This window comes from Schistocerca piceifrons, chromosome 9, assembly GCF_021461385.2.
Source record: "Schistocerca piceifrons isolate TAMUIC-IGC-003096 chromosome 9, iqSchPice1.1, whole genome shotgun sequence".
NCBI lineage: Eukaryota > Metazoa > Arthropoda > Insecta > Orthoptera > Acrididae > Schistocerca > Schistocerca piceifrons.
The window spans coordinates 86758533-86784694 of record NC_060146.1 but is presented as its reverse complement, the minus strand read 5'-3'; the positions used below and the strand labels follow the sequence as shown (position 1 = coordinate 86784694).

Here is a 26162-nt window from a genome sequence, read left to right as displayed (position 1 = left end):
CGCACTCCCATCTTCTACATGCTTCCTAAAGTCCATAAACCCAACCACCCAGGGCGCCCCATTTGTGGTCGGTTACTGTGCCCCCACTGAGAGAATCTCTGCTCTCGTAGACCAACACGTTCAACCTATTACCCGGAACCTATCCTCCTATATAAAAGATACCAACCATTTCCTCAACCGTCTCTCCACAGTTCCTCTCCCTTTACCACACAGTGCCCTGCTCGTCACTATTGATGCCACCTCCCTGTACACTAACATTCCTAATGCCCACGGCCTTACTGCTATCGACCACTACCTTTCTAGACACCCTATGAATTCCAAACTGTAACAACAACAACTGTACATATAAAAAAAATTTCTTCTGATTTTCGATAAATTAGTGTAAGCGATGTTCTCATTTCATTTCTTTTCATGTCATTATGTTAAAGAAACTGTAAACAATTTTCGATGTGAATATTAATGTTTATGTCAAATTGCAAGCAATATTATAACAAAATGGAAATGTAAGAAATGTTGAAACTGTTGTAAGATGTTAAGGTTGTAATTGTGCGCCTGGTCCATACGTAGGCAATGTATTAGGATATGTAGAATGCAAAACCTTTGGTGAATACCCTGTCTGTAGGGGAGCGGTAAAAGGTGGATGGCAGGTGAGCGCGGGAAAATGCACACGGGCGCGGCACGGCATAACGGGCTCAGCAGTAGTAGTTGGAGTTGGGTATCGGTCTAAGTAACACGTTCTAGATCGAGGAGGCTCTCCTGGAAGACGTAGTTTCATTGAGCCTCGGATGTGCCGTTTCCGACGACTATACAGCATGGCAAAATTACATAGGCACTAAATGGAAAAATATTGTGACGCTATGAAGAAGTAAAGTGCTGATACATCAAGAGCCATAGCTGTGATTGTATGTGTGCTCTGCGCCTTGCCATCTCACCGCCTGCCAACCGCCGCATTGATACGAACAGGTTGAATCTTTTAGTACTGTATTCGTGTGGACCAGTGTTACTTTTGTTCCTTACTGTTCAATAACAACTAAACTTTTACCAGAACTGTCCTATCATTTAATTATCCTCATCACTAACCTAGACAGGATCCTTTCCACATGTTGTGCAATCCGAGTGTCTCGAAATGAAGATTTAAAGTTTATGTTAATAATACTTACCTGCAGACCTATCTATGTTAGAATGATGTTTAAAGAACTTTGTTGTTAATGAATATATATGTCCGGCAAAGTTGGAAGATAATGTTGAAATTGGTTTAGTAATGAAGTTTAATTATTTGAGGTAGATAAAATGGTAATTAAATGAGCAGGAAATAAGCTAAAAAGAGTAGTAACTCACCTATTGGAAATCTTGAGTGCTTAATGAATCCTTTAATCAATATTTTCAATACAGTAAACATAACAGTTTCAGGGTCTCCCCCCCCCCCCCCCTTTTTTTCTTTTCTATTCATTTGAATTCTGAAGTGAACTGAACTGATTTGACCAGCAAAGTTAAAGTCAATATAAAACCTAAATTTATCAGTGTTTTACCCTTTTCAAAATTGACATTGTATGTGTGTTTCGAAAGTGCTATTGCTAGGGTAACCTATGCCCGAATTTAATCAGATCAATAGACAGTACGAAGTTTGTAGTAAACATTATAGTGTATTGTTGTGTATTTATGGCTCGTCCATATTAGTACAGAAAGTGAAATTATTAGTTCAGTAGATTTTCTGGTTCTAAAAGTTACCATATTATGCAGTGTTATTACGTGTTGTTTTGTATGAAAGTACAGCAACTTGTACAGGGAAGAAACTCAGTTAATGCCTAATTAGGCTGGCGACCGTATTATTAACAATTTGGTAGCATCTGCTGTGTCGTTTCTTGTCCGTCCTAACGTGTAGTTGCACATCAGACTTGCTTGACGTATCATTGTTGTTACTGAGTGGGTGGAAGTCTGATTTTGCCTCCATTCAGGTACACGCGGTCAACATATATACCAAAATCCTTCCTTATAAGGTGAAGCCCGTCAACTTACCATAGTACAGGCTTTAATAAGTATCGTGCGCAGTAGCGTAGCGTTACAAAACCAACAACCTCCTTCCTAGCCTCCATGACCAACTATATCCTTACCCATAATTACTTCTGCTTTGAAGGCATTACCTACAAACAAACCCGTGGTACGACTATGGGCACCCGCATGGCGCCACCGTATGCTAACCTATTCATGGGACATCTACAAGAATCCTTCCTAAAAACCCAGAATCCTAAACCCCTCACCTGGTTCAGATTCATTGATGACATCTTTGCTATCTGGATTGAAGGTGAGGACACCTTATTCACATTCCTCCCTTCAAAACCTCAACAACTTCTCCCCCATTTGCTTCACCTGGTCGTACTCAACCCAACAAGCCACCTTCCTAGATGTTGACCTCCGCCTCAGAGATGGCTAAATCAGTACCTCCGTCCATATCCAACCTACTAACCACCAGCAATACCTCCACTTCGAAAGCTTCCACTCGTTTCATACCAAGAAGTCCCTTCCGTACAGCCTAGCCACCCGCGGTCATCGCATCTGCAGTGATGAGCAGTCCCTCTCTAAATATACCGAGGGTCTCACTGAAGCCTTCACTGACCGTAATTACCCTCCCATCCTTGTATAAAAACAAATCTCCCATGCCTTATCCTTCCAGTCTCCCACCACCTCCCAAAGTCCCACAGTCCAGCCACAGAGGAGCATTCCCCTCGTAACTCAGTACCATCCGGGACTGGAGCAACTGAATTACATTCTCCGCCAGGGTTTCGATTACCTCTCGATGTGCCCTGAAATGAGAAATGTCCTACCCACTATCCTTCCCACCCCTCCTACCGTGGTGTTCCACCGTCCAACGAACCTACACAATACACTCGTCCATCCTTACACAACCCCTGCTCTCATACCACTGTAATAGACCTAGATGCAAGACCTAGCCCATACGTTCTCCTACCACCATCTACTCCAGTCCGGTCACTAACATTACCTATCACATCAGAGGCAGGGCTACCTGTGAAACCAGTCATGTGATCTAAAAGCTAAGCTACAACCATTGTGCTGTATTCTATGCAGGCGTGACAAACAACAAGCTTTCTGTCCGCATGAACGGCCAACGACAAACTGTGGCTAAAAAACAAGTGGAGCACCTTGTAGCTGAACACACTGCCAAACATGATTCCCCTCATCTCAATGACTGCTTCACAGCCTGTGCCATATGAATCCTACCCACCGACACCAGCTTTTATGAATTGCGCAGGTGGGAACTTTCCCTGCAATACATCCTACGTTCCCGTAAACCCCCTGGCTTTAACCTTCGTTAGTCACTGTCCTCACCCATCCAGCCCCCTCCCTGTTTCCATTCCAGCACTAAACAGCCGTCATTTCACCGCCACACCCAGTCTTTTAATTTCTTTTATTTTTATTTCTCTCCTTTCCGCTAATTACCCCACTTCCCCCTCCGCACCTTCTCTCCTACCCTCCGTCTAAACTGCAACACTTCACTGTCTGCCACTCCCACCATACTATCCCTCCTCCTCCCCGCCCCAGCCTCCTCCTTACCCCCACCCAGTCGCCACTCCCATCATGCACTGGCATGTGTGTGTGTGTGTGTGTGTGTGTGTGTGTGTGTGTGTCTACTGCTGACAAAGGCTTTAATGGCCGAGAGCTATGATCGTGTGAATCTTTTTATTGTGCCTATTGCGGCTCAGCATCTCCGCAATATGTGAGTAGCAACTTTCCTTCTCTCATGTTGTTAACATTACATCCTGGATTTTCCATTGTTTGAAATATTGTTTCTGATGGCCCAAGTTGTGAATCAAGATATGGCCATCATGTACGTTTTAAGAGCATATGCTTCATTCCACAAAATAATAAGCACCTTTGTTAACATTCCACTTAAATTAGATGTTTTTGCAATGCCTGCTTCTACTCTGGAAAAAAGTTTAGTGCATCTTCTGCAGATGCATACAGCAATAATCAAAGAACTTCTGGAGGCTGCTCTCCAAATCCTCACAAAGATGATAGGCTTCTCCCATCAATTTCCTTTAGCTACTACTTCCATTTTCTTTTACCAATTTACACGACACACTTCATCAGATACGGAGTGTCAAAAAAGTAACCTGTACCCACAGCATCCACTCGCTGTAATGTTACAATCACCTGCCTACAGATACTGGTCACAAACTGACAGCTGTGCGAAATTGCTTACAGTGGAAAATCCCAGATTCTTATAGTGCCCAATGGACAAGCAGCCTTAAGCATAAGGGAAGTCCTGAAAAGAACACATTGTAAGAGTCTATTACACATCATCTTACCTACGAATAGGTGGCGGAGGTGGTTTGGCAACAGTGGGGGAAGTCGACCTGCGAGGCGTCTGTGAACCACCAGCTGTGGCCGGCACTGCAGTACTGTTAGCTGCTGGTGGCTGGTTGTTGATGACAGGATGGCCTTGTGGTAACTGTTGTTGCTGACCGTTGTTTTTAGAGCCATCAGTCGCACTGAAGCCGCCCACCTGGTGGCGCCCCGACGGTGGGGGAGATCGATCACTGCTCGAGCTGCGGTGAGTTCGCCTCGATCTGAAAAGGGAGACCGAGGTGAACAACAATGAAGACAATGTTTAATGATACCATCTTTGATAGGTTATGCTCAATTGCAATTAACATATATTTTACAGTGATATATCTGTAAGCAAAGTGTGATTACTGCTTAAGAATAGGTCATAATTCTAAGAAGTTATAATTTTGTTAGAGAGCATGTAACAAATGTTATTACATTCTCAAGATATTAATGTAAAATCATTTTGTCAGGATATAAAGCTGTTGTTCTAATAAAGGATTACGGTTCTGCTAAACATGAACCCATATGGTCAACATAACTTTCAATTATTGACTTTCAATTTCACAACCACCTCAATGATAAACTCAAAAGAGCACAATAAATAATTCACGAGCAAAGCAGAAGCACTGAGTCATCGACAGAGACACGCAAAAAAGAAAGAAAACTTGCTAGCTTTCGGAATAAATCATTTCTCTAGTTATAGTACAAATACACACACACACACACCTACAGTGCATATTGGACGCACAATGCTCCTTTACATTCTATCAGAACTTTTCCTACTACAATTACACAGTTCAATAATGAGTTTCAAAAAACCTTTCAGTGTAATATTTTGGGAATGCCCACTGAAAAAGCTTTTTATATAAAAAACAAAATACGTCTTAAATGTAAAACATTTCAACATGAGGAAGACGTTTGTTTCTTGGTGGCTCATTGATTACGTGTCGGACTATGGATACAGAGGTCTGGTCTTTGAACCCCGTTCATTCTAGCATCTGTCACTTATCAATTCTTTCACGGCTGGCTATGTTCATAAATATAAAATGCCGAGCTGCAACACAGTTCAGTGTCCACATTAAACAGTTGGTCCTCCTACAACTGCACATGTAAATCATTTCATAGGTCAAAAGAAAGCAAGGGCACTCCACCTCCAATAAGAACGAGTTTAATAAGTCATTGTGGTGTTCAAACCAGTCTTTAGACCAATGACAGCTTTTCATTAGGTGAACATACAATTTATCCAAATGTTGCACAAAAAGAGGTAGTGAGGCAAACCGTGTTTATTACTTGATCAGGAAGGTAAGTATTTCTTGGCTGATGGTAGGGAGGGAGGATGGTTAGCATTAATGAAAGGAAGAGAGAGAAACTTCACTCTCCTTAAAAGATCAGATGCAGTGCCGACCACAATGCATTTCCTCTGCAGCACATAGTGCAGCGAGTCAAGAATTTCCATGTAAATTCTGGAACCACTCGACCTTCTGCCACCTCAAACACGTGATGTTTTAAAGATAAGTGTGAGAGAGAGCCTATTTACTGCGCAACACATGTCTGTGTATGCAGGATGGACGTTGGTCGTGGGAGGACAGGATTTGCGTCAGACTAGCGACGCCGACAAGAGTTAGCTGCTCGTGCCATAGAACCTGTAAGGAGGGTGCAAGGAGTAAATATGTAATATTCCATGGTCGTTGAATAATTGTAATTGTTATAGACAATTGAAACATGATGTGTCTAGAGACTCTGACTTAATCTTCGTGTTACACTTGCTAGAAGCAAGACCTGTTTTTGAATTTCTGGTGGTTATTAAACCCACCACTTGTACGCTTATTTCGAGAGACAGAGAGAGAGAGAGAGAGAGAGAGAGAGAGAGAGAGAGAGAGAGAGAGAGAGAGCATTTTTTAGTTCCTCTAACCAGCATTATTTCTTCGGAGAAGAAGTTGTGGATATTGACACAGCCACATATCCAGAGAAGGGATCGGCTAAACGTTTCAACCAAGTCAACTGTAGTAAGAGAAGTGTGAAGTTCGCAATCCAGTTTTGCACCGCTTCTCTTGTCGCCGAAACTGTTAGAATAGATCTGTAACATATCAGTCCTATGTGACCAATAGAAGGAGAGTTTTAAGTCGCCACTGAAAAGTGAGGAAGAAAAAGCAACAAATTTTGAGTAGCAAAATTAAAATAATTTGAGGTTCGTTGCCCAAGGTTTCCTTAAACTTGCTCTGTCATAATTGCATTTTTTCAGTAATAACTTAGCAAGACAATGACTAAATTTTTTTAGGAACTAGTTTAGAAAGATTGTGGTGACTGAGCTGCGGCAAGCTGGCACCAGTGTTATTTTGTTCATGTATCATTGAGATCGATTGTGGTTGAGCTAAGCTATCATTGCTTTTCACGTGTCTTTTATCTTCCGGGTTGGTGGGTGAAACAATTGTATTGTTAGCCTTCGATGGGTAACCCTCGAGATCTCGTGAGATTCGCTGGGAGACGAGTGTCAACGGCTGCCGAACGAGCATGATGGCCGTCATTTGTGATGGTGTGAAATTGGTCGGGCGTTTTGGCGATATGGGCAGCTTGGAGATACAAATTGTGCGACTTACCTGGGAACAAAATTTTAAGTGAAGCGGAGAAGCTGTGGAACCCGCTCCCTTCGTATTGTGTACGTGATATGAAGTAAGTGGTTGTAATTGTGTTTTGTTGACCGACACACTCAGAGGCAGTTAAATTTTATTACTATGGTGAGACTTCCATAGTCAAACTTTAAGATGGTGTGGAAGAGTTCAGTTGGCCTAGTTAAATGGTGGCCGTTATTTGAAAGTTTTCTCAGAAGTTTCACTAGTGTTCTGTGTTCCTTGTAAACATATTATTTTATGTTGGCATTTTCAAAGCCTGCACTCTATTAATATAGTTGTCAATGTGAAAATGCTTAAGGTCAAAGTTGCAAATTTGTCAGTAGTGTAATGTGTTCCTTTACGCACTTACCCATATATCAAGTCAAAGGTTCTGCCGAGTGTTTCTATGTTTCAGAGTTAATGGAATGTCTTTGTGATTCGTGCAAAAACCTTTGATTGTGTCAGCGCCTTGTCGGGGAGTGGTATGTCATCCAAGGTCTAAGCCTGGCAGTGTTTAAGAACCTGGCCACTACCGGGAGTTGTTCACATACCACCTTCCAAAGTTAAATATTTATCTACCTTCCACCAAGACAAGTTAAGCTGGTAGATATATAAATATATATTGTATGTAATCCGTTCTTATATGAACCTGTTTCCTTAAATATTAGCCACTGGCAACTGGCTAAACTTCAAATTGTACAGCATCTGCTGAGTTCCTTGCGCAGCTCTTTCTGGTAGTCTTGTATTAACGTGTCTGAGTACGTGAACATTCATTTTTAAAGATCAGTGTTTCCGCTGTAGTTTTTTATGTAAGTGATTCTATCATGTTATGTAACTGGATCTGAGCTCGAAGTGTCATTAAGTCACCCTTATTGGGCAACTGTTTTCATTATATGTATTTTGAGGGAAATCCCATTTGGGAGTTTGAATTTTTGAAGTTTGTCAGTAATTCTGTTTTCTTAATATGGGAAAATAAAGCGAGGGGTATTAGTGCCCGACGACATTAAGTTTGTAATTGACCAGAATTCACCATATATTCTGCAAACATGGCGTAAAGACAATTTTCAAACCGACAAGGAAGATCAAAGAGTGTCTTAGATCGACAAAGGAGAAAAGGGAGCCACTTGCAATGTCGGGAATATACCGTATACCATGCACACACCGAAAAGTTTATGTCGGAATGAATGGACGATCCATAAACACCAGGATCAAAGAACATAAGCGACATTGCAGGTTGGGGCAGATGGAGAAATCGGCTGTGGAAGAGCACACACTCAATGAGACCGACCACGTAATAAAAAAAGTTCTGGCTGTAGAGAGGCACTATCACACGTGCTTGTTCAGAGAAGCTGTTAACAGTTTCAACAAGAAAGAGGAAAGCCTTAAGGTAAACAGATCCTGCCTTCCCGTACTGCAGCGAACGACCATCACAGGTAGCAAGAGGAGAACTGCACCGGAAATGACCGAGGAGAAGCCCTCTGACATTGGCGCGCCAGGTACATATAGCCTGCCGCCGCGAGCTCGGCTCCAGTTCACCACCAGCAATGGAGGGTGAAGCTTTGACAATGCCAGCCACTCATGCTGGCGAAACGTCAGTAAAATCATTAGATGAACATTGGCCAAAGAACCCGATACAGAAGCCAATAGGCAGTTTGTCATGAAATCCAAGTTTTTTAAACTCCCACCTAACTGTCTTACAGTGGATCCTGATGCAGTTTGGAATTCCTGTGTGATGGTCTGGATAGACGTCTGCCTATTACACATTACAACCCTCTTCAACTGTCTGCAGTCTCTATCAGTCAACAGACGAGGTCGGCCTGTACGCTTTTGTGCTGTACGTGTTCCTTCACGTTTCAATTTCACTATCACATCAGACATAGTGGATCTATGGGTGGTAACGAGTGTGGAAATGTCATGTAGCACACAGGCATATGACGCAAGTGACACCCAATTACCTGACCACGATCAAAGTCCGTGAGTTCCACAGAGCACCCCATTCTGCTCTCTCACGATGTCTTAATGACTACTGAGGTCGCTGATATGGAGTACCTGGCAGCAGATGGCAGCACAATGTAACTAATATGAAAACTGTATATTTTTTAGACTTTCCAGCTACTTTTGATCACATAGTGTATATGTGAGGGTATTCATATGATTTTCTCTGTGAGAGCTCCTGATCTCCAATATTACTACTTTTGTAATGGCTGTCTTCCCTACTGTAGTATTCATTATGAATGACATTAAAGGAAACAAAAAAGATAATAGAAAGCTACTCTGAGAACTCTAAGAACAAACCTGGAATGTCGGTCACTGCCGTAGGGTGAACGTCCCCTCCTGCCGCGATCTCGTTCCCGAGAATGAGATCTGTAAAATAAATGAACCACAAAAATGTACATATGCCGCTCTTTCATAAACTGTATTTGAAGCCTTAAAACGTTAACTTTTCCACCACTTGAGAGATGTAAACAATAAATGAGACTACAAATGAAATCAGAATATCAAGTATACTGGGTATTTATGAATTACTTATACAAAAGTAATCCTGAATTGTGAAAACAACAAGTAACTTATAGAAAGGTTTGATATAACGATGAATGCAGTGTATCTTCAAGTTTTATTCCCGCCTGATACATTTCATTTCTGAAATTACCATTAGATGGCACGCACACATGAGTTATTTCAACAGTCATCATGGTGACACATAACAGTGCAGAGCATGCACAGTGTTGTTTATGGTTTCACGAATCCAAATCTGCTACTACAGTTCAGAGACAATTCAGGACAAAATATTGCACCCACCACCTAAAGACAAACTGTTATTCATTGGTGCAACTGTTTCATCAAAACTTGCTATGTATCTCATAGGATATGGCAGTATATTGATTACAGATGAGACATTTGTGTGTTATAAAAAAAGTAGCCACACTGAAAATTTGTAAATAAAACTTGAAGATATATTGCATTCACTGCTGTCTCAAACATTTCTGTAAGTTTTTTTTATCATTTTCACAGTTAAAGGTTATTTTTGTATGACTAATTTATAAAAACCCTGTACATTAGAACAGGGCTCAGATCTTCATAGCATTCACAAATACCTTCAAAAACAGCTTTTTTTTTAAGTAAAAGAGAAGGAATTTAACATAATGGGAATGAAGTAAAAAATTTAGCTTTGATGTTCACAGTTTTTGAAGTTTTCATTTACTCTTGAGCACTAGTGCAAAGTTACAACAGTAAATTTATTTGCTGTTGCAACAGTAGGTGATCTGTTCAAATTTATAGCAACAGATTAAAATTACTTTTCTACATCCTTTTATGTTTTTAATTTACACACAAACTCAGACAAAATATTAGTCACTCCTTTAAAACAGTACAATTCACTGTCACACAGTAATACTGTAAGTGGTTCTACCAAGTGGTCATTTGACCCTCGACTGCTGATCTAGTATATAACATTACATCTAATTTCCCTTAAAGAGTAGTAGATCTATATATTATCTGCATTTATCATAAATTAACTCTGTTTTCGAGTTTGCTAATAACTACGATTAATATCAAAATGTTTTAGGGCACTAGTAATTTTTACCATAGATTTTTGTGATGCGTTAATAGAAATCTCGTTCTGTGTACTTGCTTCAGTTCTTATACGGAATTAGCAACTTTTTAGCTCATCAGCTTAAAAGATTATCAGCAAGCTTAATTAAGAGTTATTTGTTCAATGCCTTGTAATACATTGCACCAGCAAAAATGCAGCTGCACTGTGACTGCTGTTCTCTAATGCGTGATGAGTTGGTTGACATTCGTAAGCAGATGGAAATCTCCCTGACTACTGTCAAATGACTGGCTGTTGAACTGGTGTGTTGGAAGAGCTCCCACATGTTGTCCACCTTTGATAACTGTATCAGAGGTACCTCAAGTATTATCCTCTCCTGTGGATCATGTCTCCTCTGCAGGAAATACAGGATCTGTCATTACCCATCCATTACACTGCGAGAGGTGTGTCAATGGTAGATCTAGGTGTCCTGCACAAGGTGGAAGTGGACCAGAGAGGACTCTTGTTATTGTACTGATTCCCCTAAGCAACAAGTTTGAGGTACTGCCTTTTGCTGAAACTGAGCAATTGGGAGTCGGGTCACCTGTTTTGGAGAAAACCATTTTGTCCAGTCTCCGGAGAATGCAATCGCAAAAGGGTAGGGGTCTATTAATCATCGGCAGTTCAAACGTACAGTAAATGATGGTACCTCTTAGAGAAATGGCAGCAAGGGACAGGAAGACACAAGGTGCACCCGGTGTGTGCCTGGGGCCCTCATTTAACATGAAGAAGAGGCTATTCCAGCAGCCACTGATTCAGTATCAGGGGTGGGCATAAAATGATAATTGGGTCCCTCTATCACCCACCAGACTCATCTCCTAATGTAACCAAAAGCTTTGGGGAAAACCACATTTTACTCATACATAAGTTCCTAAATTATACAGTAATCATTGGTGGAGACTTTAATAATCCAACAATTAATTGGGAAAATTACAGTTTTGTTAGTAGTGGGCGTGATAAGACATCCTGTGAAACTCTACTAAAAGCCTTCTCTGAAAACTACCAAGAAAAGGTAGTCAGGAAATCCACTCATGATGGAAATATATTGGATCTACTGGCAACAATTAGATCTGATATCTTTTAGCATGTCCACATCAAAACTGGAACCAGTGACCATGACGCTGTCGTGGCAACAATGATTATTGAAGTACAAAGGACAACTAAAACGAACAAAGGTATATATGTTCACTAAACTAGATAAAAAATCAAGAGTGTCATATCTCAATGAGGAACTTGAAACTACCAACACAGGTCAGGAGCATGTAGAGGAACTCTGGCTCAAGTATAAAAGAATAGTTTACCACGCACTGGATAGGTATGTGCCCAATAGAACAGTTCATACAGCGAGGGAAACTCCATGGCAGTCAGTCACCATAAACAAACTTTTAAAAAAACAGAGATTACTGCATACCAGCTGTTAAACAAAGCGTTGAGCTACATATAGAGAGATGCTGAATGAAATGCGTGTGGCTGTCAAGAGAGCAATGATAGACGCCTTCAATAACTACCATAGCAGAATATTGTCAAGTGATCATTCACAGAACAAAGTTAGTGTCTAGCGAATGACATAGAAACTGAAATTGAGGATAGCAAAGCATAAGCTGAAATGCTTAACTCCATTTTCAAAAGTTCCTCTACAAAGGCAACGCCAGGTGAATTGTCCCAATTTAATCCTCATGCCACTGAAAAGATGAATGAAATAAGTATTAGTGTCAGTGGTATTGAGAAACAGCCAAAATCATTAAAACTAAACAAATCTCGAGGGCCTGATGGAATCTGTATCAGATTCTGCACTGAATTTATGGCTGAGTTGGCCTCTCTTATAACTATACTCTACTGTAGACCCCTCGAACAAAAACCGTGCCCAGTTCTTCAAGAAGCGTAGCAGAAGTAATCCACAAAACCACTGTCCAATACCGTTGACACTGATTTGTCGTAGAATCTTAGAACATATTTGAGTTCAAAGGTAATGATGTATCTTGAACAGAATGACTTCCTCAATGTCAACCAGCATGGATTTCTATAACATCTATCACGTGAAACACAACTCACACTTTTCTCTCATGAAACCTTTGGATCAATACAAACAGGTAGATGCATTGTTTCTCGGTTCCCGAAAAGCATTTGACTACAACGTACAATCATGTGGAGTATAAAGTGAAATTTGTGACTGGACTGAGGACTTTTTGGTAGGGAGGACACAGCAGGATAATAAAAGCTTGTTCCCAAGAAATAAGTGGGATTCTTAGCCACATATGTAACTGCTCTCTGAAGCAGGGTATTTTCCCAGATAGACTTAAGTATGCCATTGTTAAACCACTGCATAAAAAGGGGATACATCTGATGTCAACACAGGGTGTATACTGGGACAAGGAAAAAAAATTCCCGGATAATACCAGGATTTCTCCCGGATATCCTGTTTAAATAATATGCTTTTTCCCGGGCGAAAATACACTTTTTCTGTGCTAAGTAACAGTAGGTTTTCCGTAGAGTTTCCCTCGGAACTGTAAAACTTATCAATCCTTTGAATGGTTAACGTTTTATACAATCGCATAGAACTTCCCGGAAAAAAAAGAAAAGACGGGGCAAAGAAGTTTTGGAGGGACTTTTAATAAAAAAATTTAAAAAAATGAGAGAAGTTTTGGAAAGACCTTTGATTTGCAGCAACATATACGTTGTATATTTTCGTATTACGAAAGTATAAATTCGAATTGCACCAAACACAGCGGGTTAGTTTCCGGAGCGTTGAAACCGAGGTTGCGATGTCCTTTTGTAAGCGAGTCATATCTCAAGCCATGAGATCTCGTCAGCTGATGACAGCAGCTATTCAGAGCATAAGAGACGTGTTATAGTCAGCCAATAGCAAGCTCACTGGTTACACAGCCCAAACACCCAAGAGGAAAAGTTAACGGTTTACATTAATGTACACAATACCGTATATCTACAAGAAAAGCTAAGCTTTCACATATAATGTTAGTCTCTAAGATTAACACGCTACAACATAAGCTAAGTTTTCACATGTAATATTGATCTTTTTTTGCGCGTGTTATACCTTAAGACACATCACACAAATGTGCCAGTAAATTTAAAATTATGACAAATGCCTCGGCTCGAAATTCTTGTAAGTGGTTGGTCCTCAAACTGTTCAGTTTCGAACGCTCTGTGATTTAGATATCCATCCCACTTTCTCACACGTAACATAATTCATCTTGCCTAAAAAGAAATTTACTTTGAAAGTAACGCTTTTCTAACTACCGTTCGCAATACTATTCGGAGACTGTTAGAAGTAGGTTCGATTTACCAGTTGCCAGAGAGCGCCAGAAAACAGGCATTATTGTGCGTGTGCAACTGCGGTGGTGTCGGAAACCTGCATGTTTGTGTGTATAAAGCACTAAGAGAGCTTACATTACACCATAAAAGAAACAGTGCATCAGAGGATACTCCTAAGAGCATCGGAATTTCGTAAACCATTCTAAAATGCATAATTCGGCTTGAAGTGCAAATTGGCTTTTTCCAGATTCACAATGGAGTAGGTCCCATCTGATATTAAGCTTTTCAGTGTGGTTTTTGGGATGCAAATTTTCTTGGAGTATCAGTACTCTACAATTTCATTTTTGGTTCTTTATTATGGCATAATGCCATATATGGCAGAAGATGATAACGTGCACTTGAAATTGCACTTGAAATTCAGCGAACAGTTCGAACTAGCCAATACTGTAGAATGAAACACTTCGTTTCAAATAAAATGACTGCCTCGGCGGAAAGATTAATAAAGCCAAATTTCTTTAGCAAACTTGCAAAAATAACTTCACTGTTCTGCAAGGCGATTAATGCTTGACTGCTACTAACTTGGAAATAAAGTAAAATCAGAAAACTGAAATTAATGATATATTTTTGCCCTCCGTAATTATGTGAATGTATTTTAGTTCACTTGATAGCTCCCGGCCACAGAAATCCGTTTTGTTTTCATTTTACATGGGAGCTATACATGAAAAGAAGCAGCGAAATCACTTAACGTAAACACGAGTCACGTGGAGGTTAACCCCCTCCCCACTACAATTCAGACAACTCTGTGCAAGCATGAATCTGGCAGCTAGGGCGCGCGAGAAAATTTTTTCTCATTTGCATCTGGCTGCTTGCTGCTGCTACTACCGATACAGCTAACAGCCAAACCTCAAGTAGCGGGAGAAGGTACAGCTTAATACACGAGTCAAATGCGCGTGCGCAACAGACCACTGGCAATTGGTCAAACGAACCTAATGTGAACAGTTGTGACGTCATGCTCATAGCAAGCAGTTTATTGTTACGAAGAATTACAGTCTGCGCCCTACGGCCTTTGGCATATTTTTGCTATTTGCAGAGGCTTGTGTGTGCACGGTTTTTTGTTGTTGTAAATTGCACACTTCCTTTGCCACTAAAGTTTTATTTTTATCCCTCTCGTTTATATTTTATTGCTGCAGTATCATTCTCCAGTAGCAGGATACAATAACATTCTTTGCTAGAGAATCAAAATTACAAAAATTTAACTGATAGCTAAAACAATGAAAAATTCCCGGAATTCCGAAAAATTCCCCGGTTTTCTCCCGGATGAAAAAATTCCCGGGTTTTTCCCGGTTGTCCCGGGTCGTATACACCCTGCAACAACTACCGCCCAATCTCTCTTCTGACTGCCTTATCTAAAATTCTTGAAAAAGTAATGTATTGTAGAGTAGCTTCACACCTTTGCAAAAATAAAGTTTTAACCAAATGTCAGTTTGGTTTCCAGAAGGGCTTTTCAGCAAAAAATGCTATATATACTTTCACTAATGAAACATTAAATGCTCTGAGCAACCAGAAGTCACCCGTTTGGATTTTTTGTGATCTATCAATGGCTTTTGATTGTGTAAATCATGGAATACTTCTAGATAAGCTCAACTACTGTGGTATGAATGGGACAGTGCTCAAGTGGTTTAAATCATACCTAACTGGAAGAGTGCAGAAAGTGGAAATAAGCACATCACATAATATGCAAAAAACTGGTAATTTCTCAAACTGGGGAACAATCAAGAATGGGGTGCCCCAAGGTTCGGTCTTGGGTCCTCTGCTGTTCTTAATATATATTAATGACTTGCCATTCTATATTCACGAAGATGCAAAGCTGGTATTTTTTGCCGATGATACAAGGTTAGCTATCACACCCAACAGGCAAGAATTAACTGGTGAAATTGTAAACAATGTTTTCCAGAAAATCATTAAGTGGTTCTCTGCAAATGGGCTCTCATTAAACTTTGACAAAACACAGTATATACAGTTCCACACAGTAAATGGAATGACACCATTAATAAATATAGACTTCGATCAGAAATCGGTAGCTAAGGTAGAATATTCAAAATTTCTAGGTGTATGCATTGATGAGGGGTTGAACTGGAAAGAACACACTGAGGATCTGCTGAAACGTTTGATTTCAGCTACTTAAGCTATTAGGGTCATTGCAAATTTTGGCGATATACATCTGAGTAAATTAGCTTACCACACCTATATTCATTCTCTGCTTTCGTATGGCATCACATTCTGGGGTAACTCGTCATTGAGTAAAAGAGTGTTCATTGCACAAAAGCATGTAATCAGAATAATTGCTGGAGCTCATCCAAGATCATCCTGCAGACACTTATTTAAAGAGCTAGAGATCTCCACTGTAGCCTCACAATATATATATTCACTTATGAGATTTGTTAATCACAATCTGAACGAATTCAAAAGTAATAGCAGTGTACATGGCTACAACACTAGGAGAAAGGATGATCTTCACTACTCAAGGTTAAAACTAACTTTGGCTCAGAAGGGGGTAAATTATGCTGCCACAAAATTCTTTGGTCACTTACCTAACAGCATCAAAAGTCTGACAGATAGTCATATAGCATTTAAAAGGAAATCAAAAGTATTTCTTCCTTCTACTCATTAGATGATTTTTTGGGTATAGTAAATGGGTAATTTCCCGGCCCAAAAAAAGAATTAAAAAAAAAAAATTAAGTGTCATGTAATATTTTGTGTAATGTAATATCTTGTATAGACACCTTTTATTAACATGACACATTCCACATCATTATGAAGTGTCGTGTTCATGATCTATGGAACAAGTACTAATCTAATCTAATTTTATTTTGGATGGAGAGTTACTGTGAGATGTAGGAGCAACTTTGGGTGTTCCCCACGAAAGTGTGTTTGGGCCCTTGCTGTTCATGTTGTACATTAATGATGTTGCAGATAATATTAATAGCAAAATCATGCTTTTTGCAGATGATGCAGTTATCTGTAAAGAAGTACTATCTGAAAGAAGTTGTATAAATATTCAGTCAGATTTTGATAAGATTTCAATGTGGTGCAGAGATTGGCAACTTGCTCTAAATGTAACAGCAGCCTTGCTCATAGAGTTTCACGTGTACATTCCACATTTTATGAACACTCAACCAGTCTGCTAGGTCACACATTTTCATACTACAGATTGTCTGGGACAATTTGGGACAGCATCTGGAATGCAGCAACCAAAAATCCCATGATTTGATAGTTCTGCGTGATCTAATTGTCATTTAGTGTCCTCAGCAAATTACAACATACATCATAAAACTTGACAACTCTTGTCACCTAAATGAGTCCACTATTAAGTTATACAACATTAACCCTTTAGCTGTTGTGGATGTCCACACACATTCTGCCATGCCATTCTCCACCTACTGCGGATGTGAATATGCACGTTGATTGGGTTTCCTACAGTGCTTTGAACATCTTTATAAGTGCTGAGCAGCTCAACTCTCACTGCTGCAAACGAGTTACTACGATCTCTCGGCGAATAAAAAGCTTAATAAAAGCATTTATCATACTACATATGTGCCTCATTGCATGCCATCATCTGCAAAAAACCTTGTTTTGATATCTTGAATCGTTTATGAGATACGATGAGTGTTATGACCACATGATTCGCAATGCCCAAGGATGCGAATAACTGCATCACGTCTGACCGTCCGTCGGACATAAAGCCCAATAACTCGGGAACGAAATATCGTTCTGCTCACAGTTTTAAATAAAATTCTGATATCTTACCTAAATTTCATAATTGCAACGTATGAGCTGAAATCAACTATTCGGAAGGTTTATGTGTACATTCCTCATTTTATGAACATGCAACCGGTCTGTTTTTACCTCAGCAAACTTTTTAAAATTTCGTGCAATTTTTTTACTTAATTTGATGGTGCACAGGGAAGTATGATGACTAACAAAAAGAAATTAACTTCTTTATCGAATGACGATATCAGACTAAGTAGAGCAAAAATCAAATTTTTCCAGCCAATAGATTTCGAAAAATCGGATGATAAGTATTTCATATTGACCAGAACACCATCCCTCAGAACAGGCACCAGAATTTGGTAAGCAGTACAGTCATAACAAAAGCTGTATTCAGCACAGAACGCAGAGAGCACATCTGAAGCAGCACAAGGGTTAACGTAATATCCCTGGGTAGTGACAAAATTTCTGTTCAATGAGTTTACTTATGAGTATATCCAAACTGATCATAATCAAATACCTGTTCCTATAACCAGGTGGTGACATTCCAGATCGCCTGCGCTGGCTGCTTCGGCTGCTCGACGAAGGAGAACGGTCTCTCCGTCTCCGCCAGCCAGATGAACGTGGTGAACGAGATCTGTAGAAAAGTCACTGCTTAATCAAATTACTTTTTTGTATTAGCATTTTGATAAAAATAATCACAAATCTATCACAAAGTTATTTAAGCAAATACCTACTTCAATGTATGATAAAAAAGAGAGAGAAATGAAACCTCAATGACGGCAAGATAAAAATAAATGCAAAAAGTTACGAAAGATACATGTTCTGCACAAGAACTGAGTAATGAATATCAGCAATCCTAATAACAGTTCCCTATTTAAATATGAGCAGTTGAGGAATTGGTCTGCATATTCACACTGAAAGCACAATGAAGAATTACTTTTGAATTACCATTTTAAAATCAGAGACAAAAAGATGCAGTAATCCAATCTAAAAGTAAGTATCAACAGAAAACAAAAAGTAAAATTCGAGAGAGAGTAGGGTAGGGTAGGGTAGGGTAGGGTAGGGTAGGGTAGGGTAGGGGAGGGGGAGAGAGAGAGTGGGGGGGGAGTGGCAGAGAGGGTGGGGGGAGAGGGGGGGAGAGAGAGAGTGGGGGGGAGAGGCAGAGAGGGAGGGGGGGAGAGAGGGGGGAGAGAGGGAGGGGGGAGGGAGGGGGAGAGGGGGGAGAGAGGGGGGGGGGAGAGAGAGAGGGAGAGAGTTAAGGAAAAAATATTTTCAAAGCATTTCACAAAAATATACAAATGTAATGATTTGGTGACACAGAATATTCTACACATCAAAAAGCAACTTCAGAAAAACAAAAATCACCAAGTAACTCAAATGGTGCATATTAAGTACCAGTTATTTACAACGATATTCAACAGTTTGTAAACGTAACACAATTTCCTTTACTTATTGTGTCACTTGAGTAGAGTCTAATTTATTAACTTGCAGTTCGCCATAAGTGGAAAGTTTTTTATTTGCTGACATTCAGAATGTGTGACACGCCTAAGGCATCAAAATTATATAAACGACCTGCAACAGTTCAGTTAAAATTTAACATGATACATTCTAAGTGCTTAAAAATGCGAATAAATCTTGACTTATTCAAATTAACAGTACAGAAACTGTGGAGCAACTAAACTCCACTTTCTTTCCTTCAGTAAATAATTATTATCAAACATTTACTTGTCCAACAGGAAATGAACATTTATTTTAAAATTTCATTTGCTTCCAATCTGGTAATAAATAATGTGTGTGACCAGAATGTTGTTTAATAGTTTTCTATAAGTGATGTTGCCAGTAAAGAGAATGGCTGTCTGTGCAAGTTCATTTTACCGTGTGTTAAAAATGCTAGTTTCATTGCATGCTCTGAGCAACATCTGATGAACACTGATAGTATATTCTCATAGAGAGGCCGATCTTAGGTTAAAAGTTCAACAGTAATTGCAATGAACAATTCTACTCCATCAATCTTTACACGCCACAAACATATTGGCCGAGGCCCTCCTTAACTAAAATCCAAAGCAATCAGTAATTCTTGCATATTACACAATCATGTCACTTTCTGAAACAACAAATATTTCATTTAGATTTGACTGAAATTTAGTACATTTACAAGAACTCAAAATGAATAAAAAAAACTGTTTAAAACATCTGATGCTCTGTATATTGATCTAATTACATTCCAGAGAATGCCTCAACTGTTCTTGCAAATTTTCCACACCGTGTTCTCTTTTCATTACACTTTTTGCTTCCTCCTGCAACGCTACAAAAAAATATACTCAAAGAGTTTTACAAAACTCTCAGTGCTCCCGAATCGAGCCTCTCGATTACATACAGAATTTTTCTAGCTTCACGTGAGGTAGGAAGATTTCTTTGGTTAAAGAGGGAGACAGAGAATGACAAAAAGAAAGAAAGAAACCAATTTAAAGTTTCAGATTAGTATTGGGGTTATTAAATGTGTACTGCAACACGGGGTTATTCGTGAGAATGACCTATATTCCACCGAAGAAGCTCACACTGGTGAAAGATGGTCATGTCTCTTACAAACATTTTATGTAGTGCGAAAAATACACAGTGCACATCCTGATCTGTGCAGATGGTGCATATACAGTGACATAACACAGCAAAGCATCATGACTGTCACTACACTTGCTGGACATGGATATTTATTCCTCGATTGTACCCCTTCAAGGTGTCACGAACACCTCAGAGAAAGCATACGTACTACAACTTAAACGTTCAAGACAAATGAAAACTGTAAATCTTACATCTTAAGTTGAATTTCGTGTGGTCAGACATATTGGATGATACATTTGAAATTATGGGTCATTGATAATTGGCTCTCTCTTCACAATTAATGTATACATTTGAAACAATACAGAATATCATGGTCAAAGATGTGTTCGTCATTCAGTAGCTGGAAGTAGTACAGTGCCACTGACAGGAAACGAAGTCGAGAAGAATAAGTTTGCATACAGCCACGGTGCACGCACACACATGCGAGAAAGGGGAACACCACAAATGGTCGACTTAGGATTAATTACATATGACTGTTACAGCGATGTGAAGCAAATGGATTGACAACAGAGGATAAGCCAAAGTCTTTCATTGACCGCGTTCCCAGTGGTGCTAATTTCACGTACCCTGTGAGTGTACGTCTAGCAGTGGTGTTTGGACAAAGTTTGAGTCAATCTTGGTGGCATGCGAATACAGCCCAATGGTTACGGCAACTGTTCGTGATAAGCAGGAAGTACGAGTCCAAATCTCTGTGTGGCACAAATTTTCAACTGCCACTTGTAATATATCACATTGCCGCTTGTAATATATCACACCTCCCCTGGCTGCAACATATTTCTTTCCACTTAAGTTCCGTGGTTTTTTTCGATAACTGTCACATTACGCATCAGGTGTTTACTTGAGCAATTTTGTATCTGCTGCTGTTTTATTTTCAGCTGCCACAAAATAAATGAAAAGTGAGAGGTATACAAGACTTTTATTTTCCAGGAGGATGTCAAATTGAATAGATGCAAAGAGAGGCATGGACAAGTTGTTCCAACAGATTAATTCAATAGCTTGGGGGAGTCTGAAAAAACAGTGTGGAACACATTAATTAATAACCTTTTCAATAATTTTACATATATTTTATCAGGACACTGGTAGACAGCATATCCAAAAAAAGTGACAAAAAGATATCTTCCACCAGTCCCATTGAAGATAATACGAAACACTACATATTCACTGGCTTTAAATCAAAACACAACACATTAAATAGGTATATTAACACAAAAATATGGAAACATTTTCTTCTTGTCTTTTTAAATGATACATACCTTCCTCTTTGATGAAGAGAATAGGTTTCATTAGCACATAACTGCACTCCATTCCATTATAGCATCCTAAAAACATTGCTTGACACAAACAGGAAAGCCATTCACATGTTTTTATTCATTAAATTTTAAGGTTCTGCAACTCCATCAGTAAACACTGAACCCTTATAAGACACTTTGTTTTCTCATCTGTTTGACTGTTCAAAGCGTAAGGGGTAGACCTATCAAGTTAAATGTGCCCCCCCCCCCCTCCGGTGATGTAAAAAAGTGAAGCTCCTAAGTCAATTCAATCAAAAGATATGGTCATTTACATCAGATACTTTGATACTAAGTATACTCTAAGATGTCGGAATCCATGGGACCGATATCTTACCAATGTCTCTGTCGATAACAGACAAAAATCATAGAGGTCCTTGATTTCCAGAATGGATGAACTGTCTATATACATAATTAACCCCTTAACATAAAATCCCGAGTTCCCTTGATTTTATTATTTTGACAGAAACTTAAAATCCCGTGTGTATTCAGGTAACTAAGAGGAGATCTTGGAAAAAATAAAACCCTGTATATATTTGTTTCAGTAGTGATAGTTACATCTTCGGTTGTTAGCGAGCATCTGGTACTACATTTGTAGCCTGCCTTTGATGTTTTGGTTGAGTTTGTTGCCGTTTCTGATACTTGACAACGTAACACATGCTTTCAGACTCTCTCCCACACTGTTGTTTAGGCAGTGGATTACTATAGTGATCCTGAGTTTGGCAATGAATTTAGCAGCTCAGAAAGTGAAGAATATGATGTTATTACATCATTAGAAACTGAAAGTGACGATAGTTGAGCGACAAGTGCTCGCCAGTTGTACAAGATAAATACATCAACTGTGCTCCAGCCAACTCCTTTAAGATTTATGTTCATAGGAAACAGCTGTGAAATATATGGTAAGACTTCACAGCAACATGGAAATTAAAAAATGACTTCAAGTTTCAGGATATTTTAGTCAAAGTGCAGCGCATAAATATAGTATGGTTTTAATTCCGATGATTTTCAAAAAATTTTAACGTATTATTTTGAGCTTTAAAAGCATTCTTTACATGTCTCTATGTAATGTCATTCGTAATAGGATGTTTTTCATTAACGTAAAAAAATTATTTTTTGGAACATAATCTCTTTTTAAAAATAGTTGTTAAGTGAAGGGGTTAAGTTTGTATGGAACCCTCCTAGGTTGTACAGGGTGCCGCAGTCAAACCTGCATTTATTATTAGTGCGCGGAGCACTGGAAGTAGTGGGGGGGGGGGGGGGGGGGGGGCGAGTAACCGAGGTCACCACTGCGTTCCCCAACACAAAGCATTTCAATAGCCACGGAGCAGTGGACTGAGTAACGATGGTCATTTGCAGTGAAAAGAGTTCTACCAAAGCGGTAGCTATGTAGCCACTCGTTTCCGGGCGTATTTTCAGTGTCGTTTCCGGGCGCATTTTCAAATTAATTGTAACAGGCTGGTGCCTTCGGTTAACTCAATAAAAACTTGGGTTGAAAACTGAAAAAATTGGTGAAACAACAAGGAAAAGATGTGGTGGAGCGAAGACACTGCACACTCCCGAGAATGTGGAAGAACTGCTGTGGGAAGAAGCCCCCGGAGATCAGCGTGTAGACAGAGTGTTGCACTTGGAATTTCTGACAGGACTGTCCGAAATATTTTGAGGTTAAGACTTACACCACAACCTATACAAAATCAAAGTGGTTAACACTTTGAATAATAATGACTTCATGGTTCGACAGCATTTCTGTGAAAGTCTTTTGCAAATGATTGAAGAAAACGAGGAGCTTGTTCACAATCTCTGGATGAGTGACGAGGCAGATTTTCATCTCAATGGATATGTGAACAAACAGAACTTTAGATATTGGAGTGATCAGAACCCTCACTAACTGCATGAAAAACCCTTGCACTCAACGAAGGTAACATTTGGTGAGCAATGTCTTCATTGGGAATAATAGGTTCTTAGTAAAATGAGAACTTAAGTGTGCAATATGTTACCGTGGATGCTGAGCGCTATTCAACAATGTTAAGGACATTCTTCATACATCAGCTTTGTCGATCTGCAGTAAATGATGAAACATTATTACAACAAGATGGAGCAAGAAGTCACAAAGGCTGCATGAGCATTAATGTTCTCAATGAAGTTGTTCCTAAGTGGGCGATTTCCAAGAATGGAGCGATTGCTTGGCCCCCCGTTCACCCAACCTTACAGCTTGTGATCTTTTCTTACTGGGCTACCTTAACAGCAAAGTGTACGAAGAAAGATCTCATAATGCTGGTGATCTCAAAGCAAGAATCTGATCTGGCTGGAAATCGAGAGAATTCCCGATGGACAGCTTCGTAAATTGCCTCCGAGAATGCCTTGATCGAGAAGGATGCCATCTTGCCGATGTTATTTTCAAGCAATGAAAAAAATGTGTTGAATGTTTCTTAAATGCTTTTTAACGCAGAATAAGATTGTATGGCTAAAATTTTGATATCTGCATTCATGTTTATTTTACACTCATTTAAAAAATGCAGGTTTGACTGCTGCACCCTGTATTAGGCCAATTTTTTATAAACTAGAATAGGTAACTCTCTCAAAATTTGCTATTCCTAATTTTCTCGCACTGATGATGTCAGAAGGGTTAGATTTACATCTACTACTGTAAAATAGATATATTATTGTAATATGCTGCAGCAATGCGCCACAGTTAAGTCAAGACTCAAGAGACTGGTACCCACTTTCCTCGTCAAACAAGAACTGGGTGGACATGTCACGACCTCAACACTACTACTAAAAATGCTGTTTGGCTCCCAGATGGGTGCACCCTCTACCTTGGGCACCACTTTGGCAGTTCGCATGTCGATTCCACTGCTTATTTTATCAACCAGCTTCTTATCTGCTTCACAAAGCTAAGTGGATTATATTCCAGCCTTACTCCACAGAAAAATCTGGAATAGGGATCAAACCTGGGATTTCTGTGTTAGGAGCCAGGAAGGCCACGGAGGTGGTCTAAACCACTCCTAAGCACTTAAGAGGAGACTTTACACAGTAGCCCTCTCCAAATTTCATCAAGTTTATATTATTTGGTGTTAAAAGTACAAAATATTTGCAATTTATTTCACACTGTTGACAGTAGCTAAGAGAATAGTATAGTGGACTCGTTATCATAAAGCGGCCGTTTCTAATCTCGCTAGCAGTAATTTTTTTTAGTTTTATTTAAATTCCTTATTTATTAACAAACAGAAATTTTAATTGAGAAAGAGTGATTCATAATCTCTTAACAAATAATAAAAATCTTTTTATTTTTAATTATTAGTCACATGAATATGATAGTGCGGTATTCACTCTAAAATCAAATTTGGTACAAAATTCAAAATGTCATACAGAAAACAAAAAACTTTCATTATCGAAGTAGTTTTCTTCCATTTAACAATAAGGCATTTAGAACGACATTATTAAATTTTAATTTATTATTGCAGAATCAGTAATGGCCTGAACCACAATTTATTAATTAACATTTCTATATATTAAAAAATGTTACTACTTGTGAGATTCGAATTGATGATTTTACATTTACAAGAGTTTCATGCTATGCACTCAGCTACTACCAACTTTGGAAGCTCATTGCAAATGTTTTCTACTCAACAGTACTTTGTATATGTTTTGTACTAACAGCAATAGGAAATCTTCTAATCTCCCCAGGCAATTTTTTATCAAGTTTTTCTGAGAATTGTGTCACAATGTTTTAGGCTACTGGTGCGTAAGCAATGCCCTCAGTATCCAATAAGCATGAACAAAATCAGAGGGAGAGAGTTTGTAAGGTCCCCTCGCAACATAATTTTGAACTCTGAAATGGAATTATGCACGCACAGTAAAGAACTTCATACTAACAGTGAGACTATTGCCGTAACCGAAAGAACTGATGCCGAACTCGTCCAGTGTGATAAGCATACCGACCGGTTTCGTCGACTGCTGCTGCTCTGACTGCCGGCAGACGACCCCGCCGTTGCGGAACACACTGAGGCATTGCTGCTGTGGTGGTAAGATGAGTCGGCACCTCCATAGGACCTCACATTCACGGGTCCAGGGGCCGCTGTAGGGTGTGCCTGCTCCTCTTCCTCTTCCCCTCCGAAACTGGTGATGTAGGTTATCTGACCTGTATTTACCGGTGAGCGCGAGCGAGAGCGCGACTTTGAAGTAGACACGCGGTAAGGGTCGTAAGTCGGGCTCGTGCGAGCTGCGTAGCTGTAAAAAGAAATTTCGACAACTATTCAATGGAGGTGAGAAATTATACGTGCTGAAGAAGTACAAAACTTTAAAGATTCTATCAGCTGTAGCAAAAACCTAAAAAAAGCAGTAATGTTCCTCAAGGTTTTGTTTCTATAATTTCTTAAATTAGCTTTGCTAAAACTCATGCATACAGTGCATGCAAACATATACACAAGCAGAGAGTGAAACTGTATCATTGGTCAACAACATCCATTAAAAACAGAAACAAATTTCGTTGTAACGTTACTATTTAATATAGGGTGAAACCAAGCCCCAACAATATTTCAGACATTATTCATGGGTATTTTCAGAGTATTTTGGTATAGGAAACGTGGGGTCAGCAGTAGCTTGTTACAGTATAATAACGTAGGTTATTCACCTTATTACCTTCGTTTCTGTTAAAATCTCTTCAAAACAGTG

General features: G+C 39.4%; 1 protein-coding gene across 1 annotated transcript in view; it reads right to left on the bottom strand.

Moving 5' to 3' along the window:
- LOC124717201 (CLK4-associating serine/arginine rich protein) overlaps window positions 1-26162 on the bottom strand; it is a 132500-nt gene that overhangs the window by 39700 nt on the left and 66638 nt on the right. Inside the window, exons 8-11 of the mRNA XM_047243980.1 lie at window positions 25431-25718; window positions 18104-18220; window positions 9252-9320; window positions 4326-4586 (exon numbers count right to left, since the gene is read on the bottom strand). Coding sequence (XP_047099936.1) covers window positions 4326-4586; window positions 9252-9320; window positions 18104-18220; window positions 25431-25718 — 735 coding nt within the window. The remainder of the gene's footprint in view (window positions 1-4325; window positions 4587-9251; window positions 9321-18103; window positions 18221-25430; window positions 25719-26162) is intronic.